Here is an 18,738-nt window from a genome sequence, read left to right as displayed (position 1 = left end):
TAGATGCCTAGGGTAGTGCTTTGGTTTTTACATGGAGTGTCTCCTTTAATTTTCAGGACACTTGTGAGGTGGAAATTGTGATACTGTTTCCTAGGTGAGGAAACTGGGCCAACAAGAGGTTAAGCAGTTGCCCAGGATATGAGGATCAAGCCCAGGCTTTGGCATTAGCCTGGGTGCTAGCCCCAGCTCCATGCCTCACTTGCCAGGTGACCTTGGCAGGTCACTTCCTTCTGAGCCTCAGTCTCCTCACCTGTAATGGTATCTGTTTCCTGGGAGAAGATTAAATGGAAATGATGCAGATAAAAGCACAGTGTATAGTATATATAGTGACTGCTAAAAACTTTGGCTATTGTTTTTTTCAGACAGGAAGAAAGAAAGGAGGCAAAGAATACATAATTGTTTCCCCTTTATGAAAGTGGCTTATTTATTTCAAAAACAGAAAATAAAACTATCATTTGGGCAGCTGCTCCAGTTTTGTCCAAAAATAATTTATTTACCCGCCTTACAAAAAAGACATCGGGAAGAGAAAAATGAAAGTCCTTTAGGAGCAGGCAAGCCTCTCCTTCCTTCTGGCAGCTCCCCTGGGACCCTGCCAGAGGGTGGGAAATCGGATGTGGGGTCCCCCGAGCCCAGAGTGGAAGAGGAAAAGGTCTGGAGGTGGGGGGACTCTCCTGAATCCCCCTCACACGGGGCCCAGCCCAGTGGGCACCGAGGCACTTGTGGGCGAAGGCTGGGGGCCCCCACCCCTTGGGAGTCCTGGGAGGGCGAGCTGGGGAGGCAGGGGGCACTGCAGGCTAGTTAGGCAGGAGCTGCCCCCTCAGTCGGTCTCGGAGGCAAGGCTTCTGGGCAGGGGCTGCGGGGGGCTGGCTGGGGGACTGGCGACCCCACCTTCAGCCTCAGGGGCCCCTCCCTCCTCCGTGGCGGTCCCCGGGTCCCCCTGGGCAGGCGTGCTCAAAGCTCTGGGGCTGGGGGAGGCCGGCCCCGGGGAGGCTGGCGAGCGGCGGCTCTGGCGTCGGGCAGGCTGGGGGAGTGTGGGAGGCAACGGGGGTGGCACGGTGGGGGCCCGGAGGCTGCTGCCCACCAGACGGCGGGGCAGGGCCTGGGGGGTCACAGAGCTGCCCGAGCTCGGGGGCGGGGGTGGGGCAGGAGGGGAGGAGCGGGTGCTGGAGACCTGGAGGGGTGGCACCGTGGGCCGGGCCGGCGCCGGGCGCTTGGCTGTGGAAGGAGAGAGGGTTCGTTCAGCTTCCACATTGCTGTGGAAAAATCCACGGAGCTCGATCCCGCCTCGGGGCGGCTGGCTCCTCACGGATCAGGCCTCCTTCCCCACGGGTCCCTCCCCCCAACAAGCCCCAGCGCCTCTGTCACACTTTCCACTTTTGTTTTCTTCGCAGGGCTTTTCCACACTCTGAAATTAACTTGTCAATTTTTATTTGCCTTGATTACTATCTCCCCCCACCCCCCACCCCCACTAGAACGTCAGCTAAGTGAAGGCGGCTCTGGTGCTACCGCCTAGTCTGGCGTGGGGCATGGAGTAGTTCGGTCCATATTTGTTGAATAAATGAAAGCTGCTTCTCCCGCTGACACTTGGGTCTTGCTCACCTCCTCTCAGAAGTCCACCAGAACTACCCCGCCCAGCTCTTAAACATCCCATTCCGCAGCCAAGGGGCTCCATCCTAGCTCTGCAATCCACCTTGGGTTTCGGGAGCCTCAGCTGGTCTCCGAGGCCTGACTGCTCCCCAGTGACATCGGCGAGCAAGGGGTTGCTGTGACAGCTCTCTGTGTGCTGGGCTCAGGTGAGCAAACAGCCCGCCTTGCCCCTCTTCCAGGAAGGGATCCCTGGGTGACCTGCCTGCCTCCTGCAGCCCCTCTGTCTTCTCCAACTCTACACTGTACACCCAGGTCAAAAACTCCAATGTCTCCAGTGGCCAGCACAGAAAAGGCCTATGGGGCCTCCCACCTGTGTTCACCACACAGGTGTCTTCTGGGGAAAACATCCCACCTGAGCCCTTGGCCTTCTCACCTGTGGGCCAGGTCAGTAGGCAAGTGCACAAAAAGGGCTTAGAAGAAGGCCCCAGGTTACTTCCCAACACCATCTCCTGCGCTGCCCTTGGAAGATTCCCTCCCCCTGCTTCTCTGAGCTTCTCAAGGGACTGGGCTGCGGTGGCCCCACATGGCAGTGGCTAACCTTTATCCGGCCTTTACTCTGTGCTGGGATGGGCCAGACGCTCCCCATCCTCACCTAATTCTCTAAACAGCCTTCCAAGGTAAATGTGCAGCTGTTGTTCCCATAACACAGCGGAGGAAACTGAGGCTCAGGCAAGTGAAGCCTGTCCAAGGTCCCACGGCCGGGAGAGCAGGGCCAACAAAACCTGAGCGCTTAACCATCTAGATTTCCACCTCCCCTGGCTGGCCTGGAAACATGGATGACCTGGAGTGGCCTAGCCCCTCTCCCTGTCCACCCTCTGTCCCCTACTTCCCACAGTCAACTCACTCCTCCGAGCCATGTCCTCCGCTGGAGTGGCTGTTTCCGAGGGGGTCCTGTTGACCTTGGGAGAGGCTGGTCTGGGGGGTGCCTCGGACTCCGTCCTGCCAAGGGAAGGTGAGGGTCAGGGTCAGGCCATCTCCCCTGGGAGACTCCCAGCTATGAGGCAGCGTTTGGGCCCTCCCAGGAATTGTTCCCCATGGCCCTGAGGCTGTGCTTTGACCTGTCCCCAGGTCAGGTCCCCCTGGGAAGACACTTGTGGCACTGACCAGGGTTTTTTGTGTCCACTGAGCTCCTGGCTGCTATGTGACCCCGTGGCAGCTCCCACGGTCCACCACAGGGCCAGCAGGGTGTCATGCCTGCCTGGCAGGTAGTGCTGGGGTGGGAGGTAAAAAGCAGGGCCTCCCCTCTGCCCATGACCTCAGCATCCATGTGATATTTTGGGGACGTCCCATCCATGGGAAGCCAGAGAGCACATAAGACAGCAGAGAGGGCCCATGTGGCTCATTCCATGCTTTCTCCTGGACCCTGCTCGGTCGTCATCAACTCAGCTATAGAAGCTTCCCACCCTATGCCCTTCCCTGCTTGGTTTTCCTTTAGAGAACTCACCACTGTCTGTTAAGGTTGAATTGTATCCCCCAAAGAGATGTTCAAGTCCCAGCCCCCACTCCTATGACCGTGACCTTATTTGGAAATCGGGTCTTCAACGATGTGGGTAGTTAGGATGAGACCAACCTAACTATAACACAATGTTAGAACACTGAATGAAGCTGAGTGTGAGAATGATAGAGGGAGGAGGCCTGGGGACACAAATGAAATCAGAAGGAAAGATACACGATAAAGACTGAAATGGTATAATCTAGGAATGCCTAGAGTATACAAGGATGGTGACTAAATGTACAAATTTAAAAATGTTTTTGCGTGAGGAAGAACAAAGGAATGTCAATATTGCAGGGTGTTGAAAATAGATGGTCACTCATATTTTAAAACTTCAACTTCTGTGTAAGACTAAAGCAAGAAATGTTTATTTGGCACAAAATTTATATTTTGACTAGTGCATTTCCTAATATAACTTATGTAGATAGTTTGATTGAACACCATAAATACATGGAACCTTGAGTAGGGCGTGAGATTTTGTAGGTTTGTTCAGAGTGATGTTCCAATAAATCCCAGAATGATTTGAACAGTGAACAAAAAAGTATTTGCAAAGTCCCCTTGGGGGAATAGCGAGAAAGGGGGAAAATGTGTAAGAATGTGTAAGAATATATAGATATCACCTTTTTAGTTAAGGTATAATGGAGAGGCTGGAGGGAAGTGCTTGAAAATGTAGAGCTGTGTTCCAGCAGCCATGTTTCTTGAAGATGAATGTATAATGATATAGCTTTTTCGACTGTGTGATTGTGAAAACGTTGTGTCTGATGCTCCTTTTATCAACAATATGACAGATGAGTAAAAAATGTGGATTAAAAATAAATAAATAATAGGGGGAACAAATGTTAAAATAAATTTAGTAGATTGAAATGCTAGTTATCAATGAAAGGGAGGGGTACGGGGTACGGTATGTATGAATTTTTTTCTTTTTTCTTTTTATTTCTTTTTCTGAATTGATGCAAATGTTCTAAGAAATGATCATGATGATGAATATACAACTATGTGATGATATTGTGAGTTATTGATTACATATCAAGAATGGAATGATCTTACGGTAAGAATGTTCACATTTGTATGTTGTTATGCTTAAAAAATGAATGAATTAATTTAAAAAAAAGTTGAGGCCAAACTGGATTAGGGCAAGCCCTACCCCAGTGTGCCATGTGCCCTTATAAGAGGAAATTTGGATGCAAAGATAGACATGCATAGGGGAGAAGGCCAGGTGACAATGGAGGCAGCTGCAAGATTGAAGTGCTGAAGCTATAAGCCAAGGGATGCCAGGGATGGTTGGCAAGCCCCAGAAGCTAGAGGCAGGCCAGGAGGGATTCTCCTTGTAAGTTTCACGTGAAGCACAGCCTCCCGATACTCCCGATAGTCTCCGGAATTGAGATAATGAATTTCTGTTGTTTTCAGCCACCTAGTTTGTGGAATTGTGTTACATCAGCCCTAGGAAATCAAGACACTAGCTGCCATTATGCTATGCATCTATCAGTATGCCAGCTCACAGGGCAGCATTTGTCTGTCTTGCCCATTGGAGGAAATTCATGGTTTGGGCAATGGCATATCTAATGAACAAAACCTGCCTGCTACAGAGGACATACAGTCTTAAACAACCCGTGCAGATGGAAAGGATCAAGCAAGACTAGAAGGTATTTACAAATTCCAAAATGATAACCTCCCTATTCTATTCCCCTAAGTCCCCAGGGCCTAAAGCAGCAACTGGCCCACAGTGGATGCTCAGCAAATAGCCATTCAATAAATGAGGGAGCAAATCAGGGGCTGGGGAGAATGTCAGCCCCAAGGCTCCACTCTGCCCACCCCAAACTGGGAAACCTGGTCCTTAGAAGAAAATAGCAATAATTGCATCACCCCAAATGCTTTTGGAAGCCTCAGGTCTGTGGGGCCAGGGTAGGTTCCATTCATAAACCCCAGTCCTCACCTTTCCTTGGCAGCCACTGAAGCTGGGGCCGGGGCCGGGGCCGGGGCCGGGGCTGGGGATGATGCTGGAGCCAGAGTGGCGGTGGGAGTGATGGGCAGTTCCTCGGAGGCCAGCTTGTCGCTGACCTTGTCCTGGGGTACGAGGGCCGAGAACAGGCCTGACACGTTGAAGTTGATGTCTGGAGATGGAAAGAACATGTCTTAACTTTCAGAGCCTTCACCAGCATCACCGCCCAGCCAGTCTCAGGGCTACTTTCCCTGCCCCTGGGATAATTCAGGCCGCGTGTAGCATTCCTGCTTTCACATGAGCATCACAACAATCACATGAAGCCAGGTAGGGCCATCCCTATTTTATAGATGAGAACCTGAGGCTCAGAGTGGAGAAGCAATTTCCTCCAGGCCTCATGTTGAGTTTGAGGGGCTTCCAGGAAATAAGGCTGAATATGGGGGAGCCCCAAGATAGGCAGATGGAGAGCATCAAGGGCTATGTTTCCAAAGGCAGGAGCTTTACCGCCAGGGAAGAGGGTGTCTGCATTCTGTATCAGAGCCTCGACCACCCCTACCACCTGAATAGAAGACACTGAGGCTGCATCCAGCTGGGCCTGGTCCCTGGAACAAAAAGGGAGAGAAAAGGAGTCATCCATTTAGCAAACTCTGGTTGGCCCCAGGCTGGGCACTGGGGATACAAGGATGCATCAGAGTCCCTGTTTAAAAAAAAAAAGTCAAGAGGATTAGCTGATGGCAAATATGTTGCTCACACCCAAATTTTCGCCTTCTGTCACCTGTGCTAGACATCACTAGTCAATCACAGCACAGTCTCCTCACAGATCTAGGCTCTAGACAGCCCCTACCAATTACTTGCGCTCAGCCCATGAGATGGAATCTTCTTTCCACCTGTGGCCAAGTGAATGGTAATGACTCTCTCATATCACAGTACTTTACAGTTTATAAAACACTTCATCCATTACCTAGTAATCTCCAGAGAAAACCCCTCAAAGCTTGTATAATTTCCCACCATTTTACAGAGGAGGAAAAGAGGGTCCAGAGAGGGAAGCGACTGCCCCAGGCACATCTATGGGAGATGGAAGGACAGAGCTAGATAACACACCCCAGGACTCCCAGCACGCTGGGGCTGCCAAGCACCCATCCCACCATTACCCAGAATGCCTAGCTCCAAGGCCCTGCATGGTCCGTGGCCCTTGAGAACAGGTGTGGCTCAACCCACTCTGAGAATGGGAAAACTGAGGCTCAAGGGAAAATAAAGCAGCAGGTGGCTGGGGTGGAGACCGCCTCCCACCCTTAGCCCCCACGCTGTGGTTCCTCACCCTTCTTTCTCAGGTGGCCACAGCAGGTTGGGCCCCAGGACGATGGCGATGTTACTGGGAGTCATCTTGTTCACTTCCTGCTCCTCGGCCAGCCGGGCCAGGAACTTCATCAGGTACCTGGGGAGGCGGGCGGGGGGCTGGGGCCAGGTCAGGGCATCTTGGGCCAGGGATGCCCATCAAAGCCTGAGGCCTAAGAATTTTTCAGCCTGGGGCCCCCAAAGAGGGGAAAGCCATCACCCAGGATGGTTTAAAAATGCTTAAGTTAGCTGACCTACAGAGTGCTCTGTGCCAGGTGCTGAGTTGAGCTGAGAATCCTTCCAGCCAACCTATGGGGAAGGGACAGTTATGGTCCAAGTTTTGCAGATGAGGATGCTGAGGCCCAGAGAGGTGAAGTCACCTGCCCAGCACCACACAGCGACAGAGCTGGGTCTTGAAGCCAGGCAGTCTGGCTTCAAAGGCTCAAGGTATATGTTTATTTCGATGTTTAGTATAAAAAAGCATGACTAGCATCAAAGCTGTGTCCTCAAAAACATTGCTTGGGACAAGACAGAAAGAGGTTTTGAATAAAAGAGCAAGTCAATTTAAGTCAAATAGTTAAGGGGAGGTCCAAGATGGTGGCTTAGTGAGGTGTGGGATTTAGTTCGTCCTCCCAAGCAGCTAGAAATAGCCAGAAACAGTACAGAACTGCTCCTGGGCCACATCAGTGACTGGACACACAGTGTACCCCAGTGTGAACCAGCTGGACTGATTGCGAGCCCCCCCAGAACTGTGAGTCCCCCAAGCCATGGCGGCTGGTCCCCTCCCCCATAGGCTGCTTCCCAGAGGGGAAAGGAAAGAGACTTTAACAGCAGCAGGGGCTGAGCCCAACCTAATTCCAATTGTGGAATTAATTAACAAATTCTGACTACTAAAAATAGTCCCCCAGTGTAGCTGAACCTCGAGTAAAAGCTAAAGTTACCCAGTGCAGAGGGGGGTGGGCTGGCAGAAAAAGAAGCAAAAACGAATAAACAAAGGCTTTTTGGATTGGACAGCACAAAATACTTGAAAAGGTCTGGCTCCTAAAAAAAAAAAAAAAGAGGGGGCACATAGGACCTCCAGATATGTAGAGCAATGTATCAACTTAAGCTCTTGATTAACAAACCCAAGCAACAGGGGTCCTGGTCTGAAAGGGATTTTTTTTCTTTGTTTGTTTTTACCACTTAAAACTGCTCTCAGGCTCCAACTGCTCCAGGCAAGGGCAGAATTAAGATTACATGAGAGGCAAAGAGGCTGGTCAAATGAAAGGAGGTAATTCCTAGGAGGCTGTGCCTTGCCTAGGAGAGGGGTGGGGCCCAGCTCAGGTAGAATCCCTTCCTCAAGAAATTCAGACCCCAAGGGTCTGAATTTTAAAACTGAGCAATTAAAGCCAGCCTACAACCTCTCCTCTGTCTCAACCTCACCCCAGCAGGGAGAGTCTGCTAAAGCTAAAGGCACTGCATAACTTTATGCTGGTGGGACCCGCAGGCATATAAGCACCACATACTGGGCAGGATAGGAAAACACAGAGTCTAGAGGCTTTCTTTCATAAGAAAGTCTTTCAACCTGCTGGGTCTCACCCTCAGGGAAAACTGATGCAGGTGACTCTTTCCTCCTGAGAGGAGGCCAGTTTGGTGTGCGAAAATCTGACTGGGGTCTATAATACCTAAGTAGACCCTCCTAAGGAAAAAAAAAAGGCACAATACAGGCAGGGCAAGAAACAAGAAAACAAGAACTGAAAAATTCTCATCTGTTAAACAAAACCTATGCTAGAGGTCTAGAATAAGCTAAATTGAATGTCAAAAAACAGACAGGGAACAAAGCAATCTGACAAGAAAATCCTAGGTAAAAGAGTGAAAACAATCTCCAGAATAAACTAATTAAGGAAATTAAATGCCTAGACACCAGTAAAAAATAACTAATCATACTAGGAAAATTGAAGATATGCCCCAGTCAAAGGAACAAACCAACAATTCAAATGAGATACAGGAGTTAAAACAATTAATTCAGGATGTTCGAAGAGACATGGAAAATCTCATCAAAAATCAAATCAACGAATTGAGGGAGGATATAAAGAAGGCAAGGGATGAACAAAAAGAAATTAAAAGTCTGAAAAAATCACAGAATTTATGGGAATGAAAGGCACAGTAGAAGAGATGAAAAAACAATGGAAACTTACAATGTTAGATTTCAAAGGGCAGAAGATAGATTAGTGAACTGGAGGATGGGACAACTGAAATCTGACAAGCAAAAGAAAATACAGGGAAAAAAATGGAAAAATATGAGCAGGGACTCAGGGAACTGAATGACAACATGAAACACATGAATATACAAATTGTGGGTGTGCCAAAAGGAGAAGAGAAGGGAAAAGGAGGAGAAAGATTAATGGAGGAAATTATCACTGAAAAATTCCCAGCTCTTATGAGAGAATTAAAATTACAGATCCAAGAAATGCAGCATACCCTAAACAGAATAGATCCAAACAGACATATTCCAAGACACTTACTAATCAGAATACCAGATGTCAAAGAGAATTTTGAAAGCAGCAAGAGAAAAGCAATCCATCACATACAAGGAAAGCCCAATAAGACTATGTGTAGATTTCTCAGCAGAGACCATGGAGGCGAGAAGACTGTTGTATGATATATTTAAGATTCTAAAAGAAAAAATCTGCCAACCAGGAATTCTATATCCAGCAAAACTGTCCTCAAAAATGAGGGGGAAATTAAAACATTTTCAGGCAAAAAAATCACTAAGAGAATTTGTGACCAAGAGACCAGCTCTGCAAGAAATACTAAAGGGAGCCATAGAGACAGATATGAAAAGACAGAAGAGAGAGGTGTGGAGAAGAGTGTAGAAAGGAAGACTATGAGTAAAGGTAAAAAGAAGGAAAATTAGATATGACATATAAAATCCAAAAGGCAAAATGGTAGAAGAAAGTACTACCCGTACAGTAATAACACTAAATGTTAATGGATTAAACTCCCCAATCAAAAGACATAGACTGGCAGAATGGATTAAAAAACAGGATCCATTTATATGCTGTCTACAGGAGATGCATTTTAGACCCAAGGACAGACACAGGTTGAAAGTGAAAGGTTGAGAAAAGATACTTCATGCAAACAACAATCAGAAAAGAGCAAGAGTAACTATACTAATATCCAACAAATTAGATTTCACATGTAAAACAATTAAAAGAGACAAAGAAGGACACTATGTATTAATAAAAGGAACAATTCAAAAAGAAGACATAACAATCATAAATATTTATGCACCAAGCCAGAGTGCTCCAAGATACATGAGGCAAACACTGAAAAGGGAAATAGACACATCTACCATAATAGTTGGAGACTTCAATTCCCCGCTCTCATCAATGGACAGAACATCTAGACAGAGGATCGATAAAGAAATGGAGAATTTGAATAATACAATAAATGAGCTAGACTTAATAGACATTTACAGAGCATTAAAACCCACAACAGCAGGATATACCTTTTTCTCAAGTGCTTATGGATCATTCTCAAGGATAGACCATATGCTGGGTCACAAAGCAGGTCTCAATAAATTTAAAAAGACTGAAATCATATAAAACACTTTCTTGGATCATAAAGGAATGAAGTTGGAAATCAGTTACAGGCAGAGGGCCAAAAAATTCACAAATGTATGGAGGATCAACAACACACTCTTAAACAACCAGTGGGTCAAGGAAGAAATTATAAAAGAAATCAGTAAAAATCTAGAGGCAAATGAAAACGAAAACACAACTTATCAAAATTTATGGATGCAGCAAAGGCAGTAAGAGGGAAATTTATTGCCCTAAATGCCTATATCAAAAAAGAAGAGCAAAAATCGAGGAATTAATTGTCCACTTGGAAGAACTAGAGAAAGAACAGCAAACTAACCCCAAAGCAAGCAAAGGAAAGAAATAATGAAGATTAGAGCAGAAATAAATGAAATTGAGAACATGAAAACAATCGAGAAAATCAACAAAACCAGAAGCTGGTTTTATGAGAAAATCAATAAAATTGATGGACCCTTAGCAAGGTTGCCAAAATGAAGAGAGAAAATGCAAATAAATATTTAAGGAAGTGATAGTGAAGAAGCTGCTGTGGATATGGCAGAAAGTTGGGGTACCCTGTTCTGCCCCAATCCCCAACCATTTTTTCAGATGGGAAACGAAGCCCTGGAGGTACCAAGGCCTGTCCCCAGGAATGCAGCCTGCTGGAGGCAGAGCCAGGACTCGAACCAAGGCCCTCTGAGTCCCAGCTGGGCTCTGGCCTTGGCAGAGGTGCCTGGGAGGCAGGCTCAGGGCTTACCTGAGGTTGCTGAGGTTCTCCGGGGGCAGGCAGCTACACACCTCTCGGAGGGCCTCCAGCCGGGGCCCTGGCTCCTTCAGACTAGGGGGTGATGGGGAGAGAGAGATGAGGTGAGCCAAGCCCAGGGCCTTACCCCTCAGGCTCCCCTCTCCATCCCTCCCCTCCCCCACATCCTCACCTAGCTGCCCTCATCCAATCATCATAGAGGTCAAAGGTCATCAGGGGCTCAGGCAGCTCCCGCAGATAAGACTTGAGGGCACCTGAAAGGGGAGAGGAGGTCAGAGGCAGACCCCAGGTCCCCAGCCCTATCCCAGGTACTCAGCTCTCTCCACATGGAAGGGGCCTTGCTCACACTAAGGCGTCTGGATCTAGGAGTTTCTCTGGGCCATGGACCACTTGGAGAAAATGATGCAAGCTAGAGATCTTGTCCCCAGAAAAACATACATATAACAGGTTCAAAATGAATGCCTCACTCTCCCTTGAAAAAAAATCCCTATGTTTCTGCAGTAGGACATCAGGCCTTAAGTTCAGCTCTCAGGGGAGCATTTTAGGCAGTTGCGGGCAGCCCCTCCCCATTCCATCCCAGGGCTCCTTGGAGCAGGCACCTGCCACAGCGTGGGGGTCAGAGCAGAACTCCTCCAGGCTGCGGGGGTCCGAGGCCATCGTCTGCTTGAGGCGCTTCAGCACCGAGGCACCGGCGGCCAGGCGGAAGAGGCCCTGGGTGGGAGAGGGGGCAGGTGGGGGCCGTGGAGGGGCAGGTGGGGTGGGGCACCCTGGCTATGTGGCCCAGGGTGGGTTGGTGCCCCTCTCTGGGCCTGTGTCCCCACTGATCTGGTGGGCAGAGGGGACACCCCAGGATGGGTACAGCTGCTCAACAATTAGGGTCTAGGATTCTGAGCAGAGGGCAGGGATGGGAAGTCCAGGAGGAGCTGGGAGAAGTCGTGGGGAGACCGGTGCTGGTTAGGAGTGACAGGGGAAGAGGGGGCCTCAGCAGGATTAGAGAGAACTGAAGCCTGACTTTGAGTATTTCCTGCCTCCTAAGGGTCCGGCCTCAGGCGAGGAGCCGACAGGCCCACGGCACCAGATGTGGGAGTCTGTTAAGGATCAGAATATAGCAATGATGCATTTTGGAGTCACTGGTTCCAGTGCCACCTTCTCTTGTGGCTCTGGGCACGTTTACCTCCATCCCCCGCAGGAAAGTGGAACCAGTGACGTCTCCTTCCAAGTTATTGGGATAATTAATAGAGCAAGTAATGCAAAGGGCTTACAGCACAGTGCTCGGCCCACGTGGGCAGAACTAAGCGGGAGGGCTTGTCGGATCATCAGCACCAGGCTGGCATTCTCCCAAGGACCCGGGCTCTCATGGGTTTACAGCTGGTTGGACAGGTCAGTACACAGGAGGTTTGGGACAGAATGGAACCCCATGCTCCTGCCCCACTGGCCCCTATAATCCCCACCTCTTCTTTCATGCCCTCTGCAAGCAGCATCATGACGCAGGCCTCGATAGGCAGGGCAATGGTCCGACCCAGCCCCTGCAGGTGACTTCCCAGCGACACCCCATACACCCTGGAGAAGGGGGCGGCTGTCATCGAGGGGGATGGGTCTGCAGGGATGAGACACATCAGAGGCCCAGGGTCCTGAGATGAATTAAGTACACCTCTCAAGTCTGTCCCACCCCTGCCTCCCTTCTGCCCCTAAAGGGTCTCCTGGTTCCCGGCCCTGCCCCCTTCCTTCTATCCTCCATGCAGCAGCCATAGCAAGCTCTCTCCCAAATCTAGTCCAGCCTTTCCCTGCTCAGGACTCACCCATGGCTCCCTACTGCCTCTTAGGATGAGTTCAAGCTTCGGTCAGGGCAGGGGTCAGAGGAGTGGGTGGCCCCGCTGCGTTCGTACCTGTTCGGCCGTGGTTCTCCCGCAGCTCAGCCAGGGCTGTGTCCAGGGAGCTCAGGGACTTGCGATGGAAATCAGCCTGGATCTCTAGGAGCTGTGGGCACCAGGGGAGACCCCCGGGGTGGGGGTGGGGGAGAGAGCTGAGCCTGCCCCAGGGTCCACAAGGAGACCCCTCCCTCCCACCATCTCACAGAGAGTCCCAGTGGCCACCAAGCCCTAGGTGGGCTGGAGCCCCGGGCTTGGACTCACATGGATGAAGTAATTGGCGTATGTGTCCTCCTTGGTGGCAAAGTGGTACAGGTCAGCCAAATACTCATCCTTGGGGGCAGAGAGGGGAAACTGTGGCTTGGAGGGGTTGAGGACTTGCCCACAGCCACAAAGTTGATACACAGAGGGTCCCAGCCAACTCTCCACTCTGCCAAAGTTTTAACTTGGCCCAGCCCAGAGAGAACTTTCTTTTTTTTGTCTTTACTAGAGAAGTTGTGGGTTTACAGATGTATAAAATACAGGATCCCCGTATACCACCCCAACTCAGTCTTCCTCGAGGGGCTTTTATGGCTTTAAGTCCTCATCTCCATGTCTCTATCCTTCATTCACTCATTCACTCTTCATTCATTCATTCACTTAGGAAACACATGAAGCTCTGGGGAACAGATCAAGGCCCTGCCTCTGAGGTGTTATGCATGTGGTATAGACAGAAGATGCTATGAGGTAATGGCTAAGACTCAGACCCTGGAGCCTGAATGCCTGGGTTCCAACCTTGGCTCTGCTGCTTCCTAGCTCTGTCATGTCATCTCTGACCTTCAGTTTCCTCATCTGTGAAATGGGATAGCACCCACCCCTAAGTGGCCCCTTACCTTGCACTGTTCCACCTTCCTCTTCAGCTCCTCCTCCTCCTCCTTCAGTGTTTCCACCTTGTTGGCTGTGGCCGTGGAGCTGTAACTGCTAGGACCGCCACCCAGGCCTTGACCACTGCCTGAGTTCTTGGCTGCCTGGCTGAGCCTGGGGATGAACCCAAGGCCGGGTGGTCACTGGCCCTGCCGCACGGCCATACTGACCAACCAGGATTCTGGCATTTGGGGACACATGAGCCCCACTAGCCCTGGGCCTCTGCTCAGCCAGGGCAGTGAGTGCTCAGAGGTGCCCCCTGGTGGTCGGCTTGGTGATCACAGCTGCCCAGCTCCCAGGAGGAAGGGGGCCACTCATGTCTAGGGACCTTGGAGGATTGCTTACAGCAGCCTAGGTGTTGGGGCCACCCCCGTACAAGTCTGTGCACACGCTGTACACAGAGGCACCATCGCATGTGCCCTCCCCACGTGTGTCCCCATGGGTCAGGTGTGCATACATGCACACAAGTATGCAGGCTGCACACCCAGCAGGCCCTGTAGGGTCCTCCCAGTTTGGGAAGGACCTCAAAGCACTGAGGCCATCTCTGTGGGCCCCACTCAGCAGCTGTGGCCCCCACCTGCTCTTGAGGGTGTTCCAGTCGGACACCAGCTTCTGCAGGCTTTTCTTGCGCTTGAGGATGGCCGGCAGCTCTTCCTGGGGGCAGGCAGGGGAGGGATTCAGTAGGCTGGCTGGGAGACGTACATAGAAGCTGGAGGCTGGGGGAGCTGGGGCAGGGGCAGAGCCAGGGTCACCTCACTCAGCCTGTTGAGAGGCTGCAGGACGTCCCTCTCCAGGTTCATTTCAAACTCAGCCAGGGCACAGGCCAGCTGGTTTTGGATGGCACAGCTCATCTCCAAGGCCTTCCTGTGGGAGACAGCACCCAGTGGGCCCAGGCTCCCCCAGCCTCTCTGTCAACTTCACTGTGCCAAAAACTCTTCCAGGCCTGGTCGCCCTCACTGTCCCTGACCTGGCCACCCCCGATCTACACCAGCCCACTTGGCCTTGCTGACCTGACCCTCCTCCTGGCCAAGATCCCTTCTTGGTGTTCCCCATGCTGGGCCCCCCATGCCATGCTCACCCCATGCTGGAATCGGGGTCCAGCTCCTTGAAGCTCTCGGCCATTGTGGACGACAGAGTCATGAGGGGAAGCTTCTTCTGCAGGGAGAGACGGGGCCAGCTGTGAGCTGAGTGTCCACGCCAGCCTGTTCAGCCTCCCTGCCCCCTGCTTGAGCACTGGGTAAGCCACTTGGCGGGGACAGGGGAGGCAAGAACTCAGTAAGGCTGGCCACGGAGGGGTGGGGCGTGGAAACAGGTCGGTGACAAGGCATGGTGGGGGTAACATCTCCCCATGACCATGAACAAAGCCCCCATCCATCTGGGGTCCCCATACTGCTCCCTGCAGCCACTTGATTGAGCAGGGAAGGACAACCAATCCTCAGTACTGCTGGGTCACTGGGATATAGAAGAGGCAAGAGCTTGTCCAAGGTGGGAGCTGGAGGGAGAATGGAGGAGCTAGGAACACACCCTGGCCTTTGAGTGGGGCTCTTTCTCCTACTCCAGGATATATGTGGTGACATGGCATGGTGGGGGTAACATCTCCCCATGACTGGGCTTGAAACCCTTCATGGCACCCCACTGCTCCCCACCCCTCACTCCTTCCCAGTGCTCTGGCCACTGAATAGTAGACTGGTTCCAAAACTCAGCCACATTTTCCCACCTAGGGTGAAAGAGCACTAGCTCCGGGATCAGAAACCAGGGTTCAAGTCCTCGCTTTGCAACTTACTGGCTGTGTGACCTTGAGCGAGAAACTTTTACTCTCTAAGCCTCCATTTCCTCATCTGTACAATGGGGCTAATGAAGGGAGCCTCTGAGGGTTGTTGCCAGGATTAAGGGAGATGATGCATGAACATATCTTAGCAATGGCCTAACAGTAATCAATAAATGCTGGCTGGCAACACTCACTATCCAGCTCAAATGTTACTTCTTCCAGGAAGCCCTCATGGCCTGCCCCAATGGAGAGAGCCAGCCCTGGGTGCTGATCAGACTGAGTTCAGGTGCTGTTACCAGCCTGGCCTTGGTTTATGGGGACTGGTGGTATAGAGGGAGGTGGGGTCAAGAAAAGGTCGGGGGAAGAGATCTGTCCTGAGGAAGGAGAAACCCGAGTGAGAGGCCCTAGCACAGAGCAGCCTTCACCCCCTTGGTGCCAGAGACTCAGAATGGCAGGGAGACCCGAGCCCTGCCCTTGCTCTCCACTGGGACAGAGGAGACCTGACTTAGTAAGGCCTCACCCAGAACCCAGGTCTCCTGCTGGGCCTCACCTCCCCGAGACCCCCACTCACCACCCGCTTGTCCATGTCAGCGCCGCTCTGGCCCTGCAGACAGGCCTGCAGTCGTTTGTGGACATTGTGGGCTGCACGCTTGGCCGGCTCCAGCCGCTGCTCCACCTGGGACGTGTGCGGGGCTTAGGGACCCGGGAAGTTGCCAACCCCCCACCCCATGCCTTGTTCCCCTCCAGGGCAGGAACCATCTTTCTCTTCCCTCCTCCTGGGGACCCCATGGTCAATGGTTTGGGGATGACTCAAACCGGGTCCCCAGCAGGCCCCCCCTGCCTGGCCCTCTGCTCGGACAGCCTGCACAGACCTGTCCCCCTGCAGCCCGCCCAGGCACGTACCTGCAGCAGGTCATCACCCAGGAACTCAGCAGTCTCCGGGGTGCTGCAGAGGGGAGAGCTTCTGCTGGGCCCGCCCAGGTTAGGAGCCCCTGCCTCCCCCCTGCCTCCTCCCGTCCTACCGGAGCACCTGGACCCCAGTTGCTTCCAGGGCCCCTCCCAGGTGGGGCACGTCCTGGGTGGCCCATGTGCCTCATCCCAGTCAGAGCACATTCCATGGGGGAGGGAATAGGCTACATGGCTTTTTCCTCCTCCACCCAGGGCTGTGCCCAGAGAGAGGGCAGACGAAACCAAAGGAGGGGGCAGGAAGAGGGCCACTTTGGGGCCCAGGCTTGGGATGCAGGGGCAAAGCCTCTCTCTTCTGCCCACCCCCACCCCCCAAATCCTCAGTCCACCCTGGGGACAGGACATGCAGTCTAGGATGGCCCCAAGAACGGGAAGTGTACAAATTCAGACTTCTGGGCTGTCAGGCACCCGGACTCTGAACTGTGCCCATGGACAGGCCCTGGGCCTCTGCCCTGGGACCCATGGGGACACAGAGGCTCAGAGCAAGGTGGCCTGACCACCCGGGCTCCACAGGGGGCCTATGCTGGGCAGGAGACTAGAACCAGGCCTCTGGAGAGCCAGTCCCCTCCCTTAAGCCCAGAGAATGGGGAACTCTTCAACACTGGGGGAAGAGGACAAGAGAAGACAGGCTCTCGGTGGGCCGTCAGAGGCTCCCCAAACTTCCGGCCAAAGCTCTACCAGCTCAGAGGCTGGGGGTGGGAACCAGGAGACCTGGGGACGCTTCCACCTGAGTTTGGGAAAAGCAGAAGCAAGATAGAGAAGCAGGAGCTCTCTGGGCTGGTGGGGGCCTGGGGAGGACACAGCAGAGTAGGGGCAGGCTCCTTCTTCCACCAGGCCAGGACCCTGACCTTCCCTCTTCCCCTCCCCCCAAGATCTACCTTCCCTTCCCCTCTCCACTCTCAGCAACCAGCGATGGTTAGGGTTACTTATCCCCATTGTCCAGAGGGAAAAAGTGAGGCCCTCTCAGAGGCTCACGGAGATGGAGAAGACCCAGGATTCCTAGGTTAGGGTGCTTTCTGCCCCTGCACCCCACTTCATTCAAGAGTCGGGGGCACCCCTTCCCCCCAAGCCCAGTGCCTACCTAACTCTGTCTGGGAGGCTAGGTGGTGTTTAGATGAGAAAAGAGAGCAGGAATCTGGCGGGTCCTGTCCAGTTGTCTTCAGCTTCCCCCCACACTCTATCTTCCCCCACCCCTCCGCCCTTCCCCCACCCAAGTCCTGGCCGGGGGAGGTTGGTGAAAGGGAGGGGTTACACTCACCGACCCAAACTGCCCGTCTGGGCCAGCTGCCGCATGCGATGCAATTGCCTCTTCATCATCTTGGAGGAGGGTTGGGGGCTTGGGGTCACAGGAGGGGGGGGGTCGAGGGCCCGGGCAGCCCTCGGCCCAGCCCGGTCTTGCCGCAGCGCCTCTCTCGCCCCGAAGGGTGGGCGGCGCTCTCCGCTTCCTGGGCCAGCCGCCGCGCTCTGCTCGCTCGCTCGCTCCTCTCTCCTCCCCGCGCCTCCACAGCGCACGACTCCGCCCCCGGCCCCCAGGTCACTCCTCTTGCCAAGTTCGCTTCTCCTTCTGCGCGGTCTTCCGGGCCCCCCACGGGCCCCGGCCCGTCCCTCCGCGAGGGTCGGTCCCGCCGGCCGCGGGGCCGTCCACAGGTTGCGGCCCGGCTCCTCCCCCTACCCCGGGCTCCGCCCCGCCCAGCCCCGGTGGCGGGAAGCAGGTAAGCCGCTCCTGCCGCCACCCGCGGGCGCCCAATGTAAATAACCTTTGCACCCCCTCCAAAGGGAAAGAGGGTTCCGGTCTTAGGAGGAACAGGCCAAGGACAGGCCTCTCTGCCCTGCCCTGTTCTATCCTGTCCTGCCACATCTGGGTCTGTGCATGGATGCTCCATGGACTCCCTTCCTCAAAGGACCTCCTGGCCATCTTGAGTTAGGGGTCACTCCTGCCCCTCCCTGCAGGACGATTGGCTTGAAGTTCCAGCTTCCTGGGGTCACCTGCTGCTGTATGCCCTTGGACAAGACCCTAGAATTCTGGGTTCTCTGTCTCTGCCCATCCTAGCCTGCCCATCCTGAAGAGTTGATGAGACCCCACCTGTTCCTTTAGCTTCCTCTCTCCTACTCCTGTTACCCCTTGTAAGGGGGCACATGCAGCCCTCCAGCTACAGGGAACCCACTGGGAGCAGCTCCCCAGCACCCTGCTTTCTCACACCTCTTTTATCTATAAAGCCCCTTCCTCTTATTCCTTCTAGCCAACTTCCTTCGGGCTGCCCTTGTGTCTTGTAAGGCAATGATGTGGATGGTTTTTCTGCCCTCTGTCCCCAAACTCAATAGCAGTTGCTTCTTTGGACCTCCATTGAGGACAGGGTTGGGCACTCAGGAGGTGCTCAGTAAATGCTAGTTACGACAAGAAGAGCCTTGGGAAAATCGCAGGCTCTCCTTGACCTGAAGTCTGCATCCCTCTCAGCATGGCTTCATGGAGCCCGGGGGTGGGAAGAGAGAAGGGGTGGGG

General features: G+C 52.8%; 1 protein-coding gene across 1 annotated transcript; it reads right to left on the bottom strand.

Annotated features, from left to right (window-relative positions):
* Window positions 1-404: 404 nt before the first annotated feature.
* Window positions 405-17,897, bottom strand: SH3BP1 (SH3 domain binding protein 1). The gene is made up of 18 exons (XM_077168765.1): window positions 17,497-17,897; window positions 16,176-16,218; window positions 15,844-15,948; window positions 14,583-14,659; window positions 14,257-14,368; window positions 14,082-14,158; window positions 13,474-13,618; window positions 12,866-12,934; window positions 12,620-12,710; window positions 12,185-12,330; window positions 11,333-11,444; window positions 10,906-10,987; window positions 10,728-10,808; window positions 6,397-6,513; window positions 5,583-5,680; window positions 5,073-5,250; window positions 2,492-2,586; window positions 405-1,215 (listed from the first exon to the last, which is right to left on the bottom strand). The coding sequence occupies exons 1-18, from the start codon at window positions 17,553-17,555 to the stop codon at window positions 818-820; spliced, it is 2,085 nt and encodes a 694-aa protein (XP_077024880.1). The 5' UTR covers window positions 17,556-17,897; the 3' UTR covers window positions 405-817.
* Window positions 17,898-18,738: the final 841 nt, after the last annotated feature.

Source organism: Tamandua tetradactyla, chromosome 7 (assembly GCF_023851605.1).
Source record: "Tamandua tetradactyla isolate mTamTet1 chromosome 7, mTamTet1.pri, whole genome shotgun sequence".
In the NCBI taxonomy this organism is placed as follows: domain Eukaryota; kingdom Metazoa; phylum Chordata; class Mammalia; order Pilosa; family Myrmecophagidae; genus Tamandua; species Tamandua tetradactyla.
The sequence above is the reverse complement of the archived record's forward strand: the minus strand, read 5'-3'. Positions and strand labels throughout refer to the sequence as shown.

Excerpts from the sequence above, each read along its gene's own strand:
- SH3BP1 (XM_077168765.1), bottom strand. The coding sequence starts at position 17,555 with ATGATGAAGAGGCAATTGCATCGCATGCGGCAGCTGGCCCAGACGGGC. Across the intron at positions 12,331-12,619 it reads GGAGAACCACGGCCGAACAG|ACCCATCCCCCTCGATGACA; the intron begins GTACGAACGCAG and ends TCATCCCTGCAG. Across the intron at positions 5,681-6,396 it reads TGGCCACCTGAGAAAGAAGG|GGACCAGGCCCAGCTGGATG; the intron begins GTGAGGAACCAC and ends TTTTTGTTCCAG.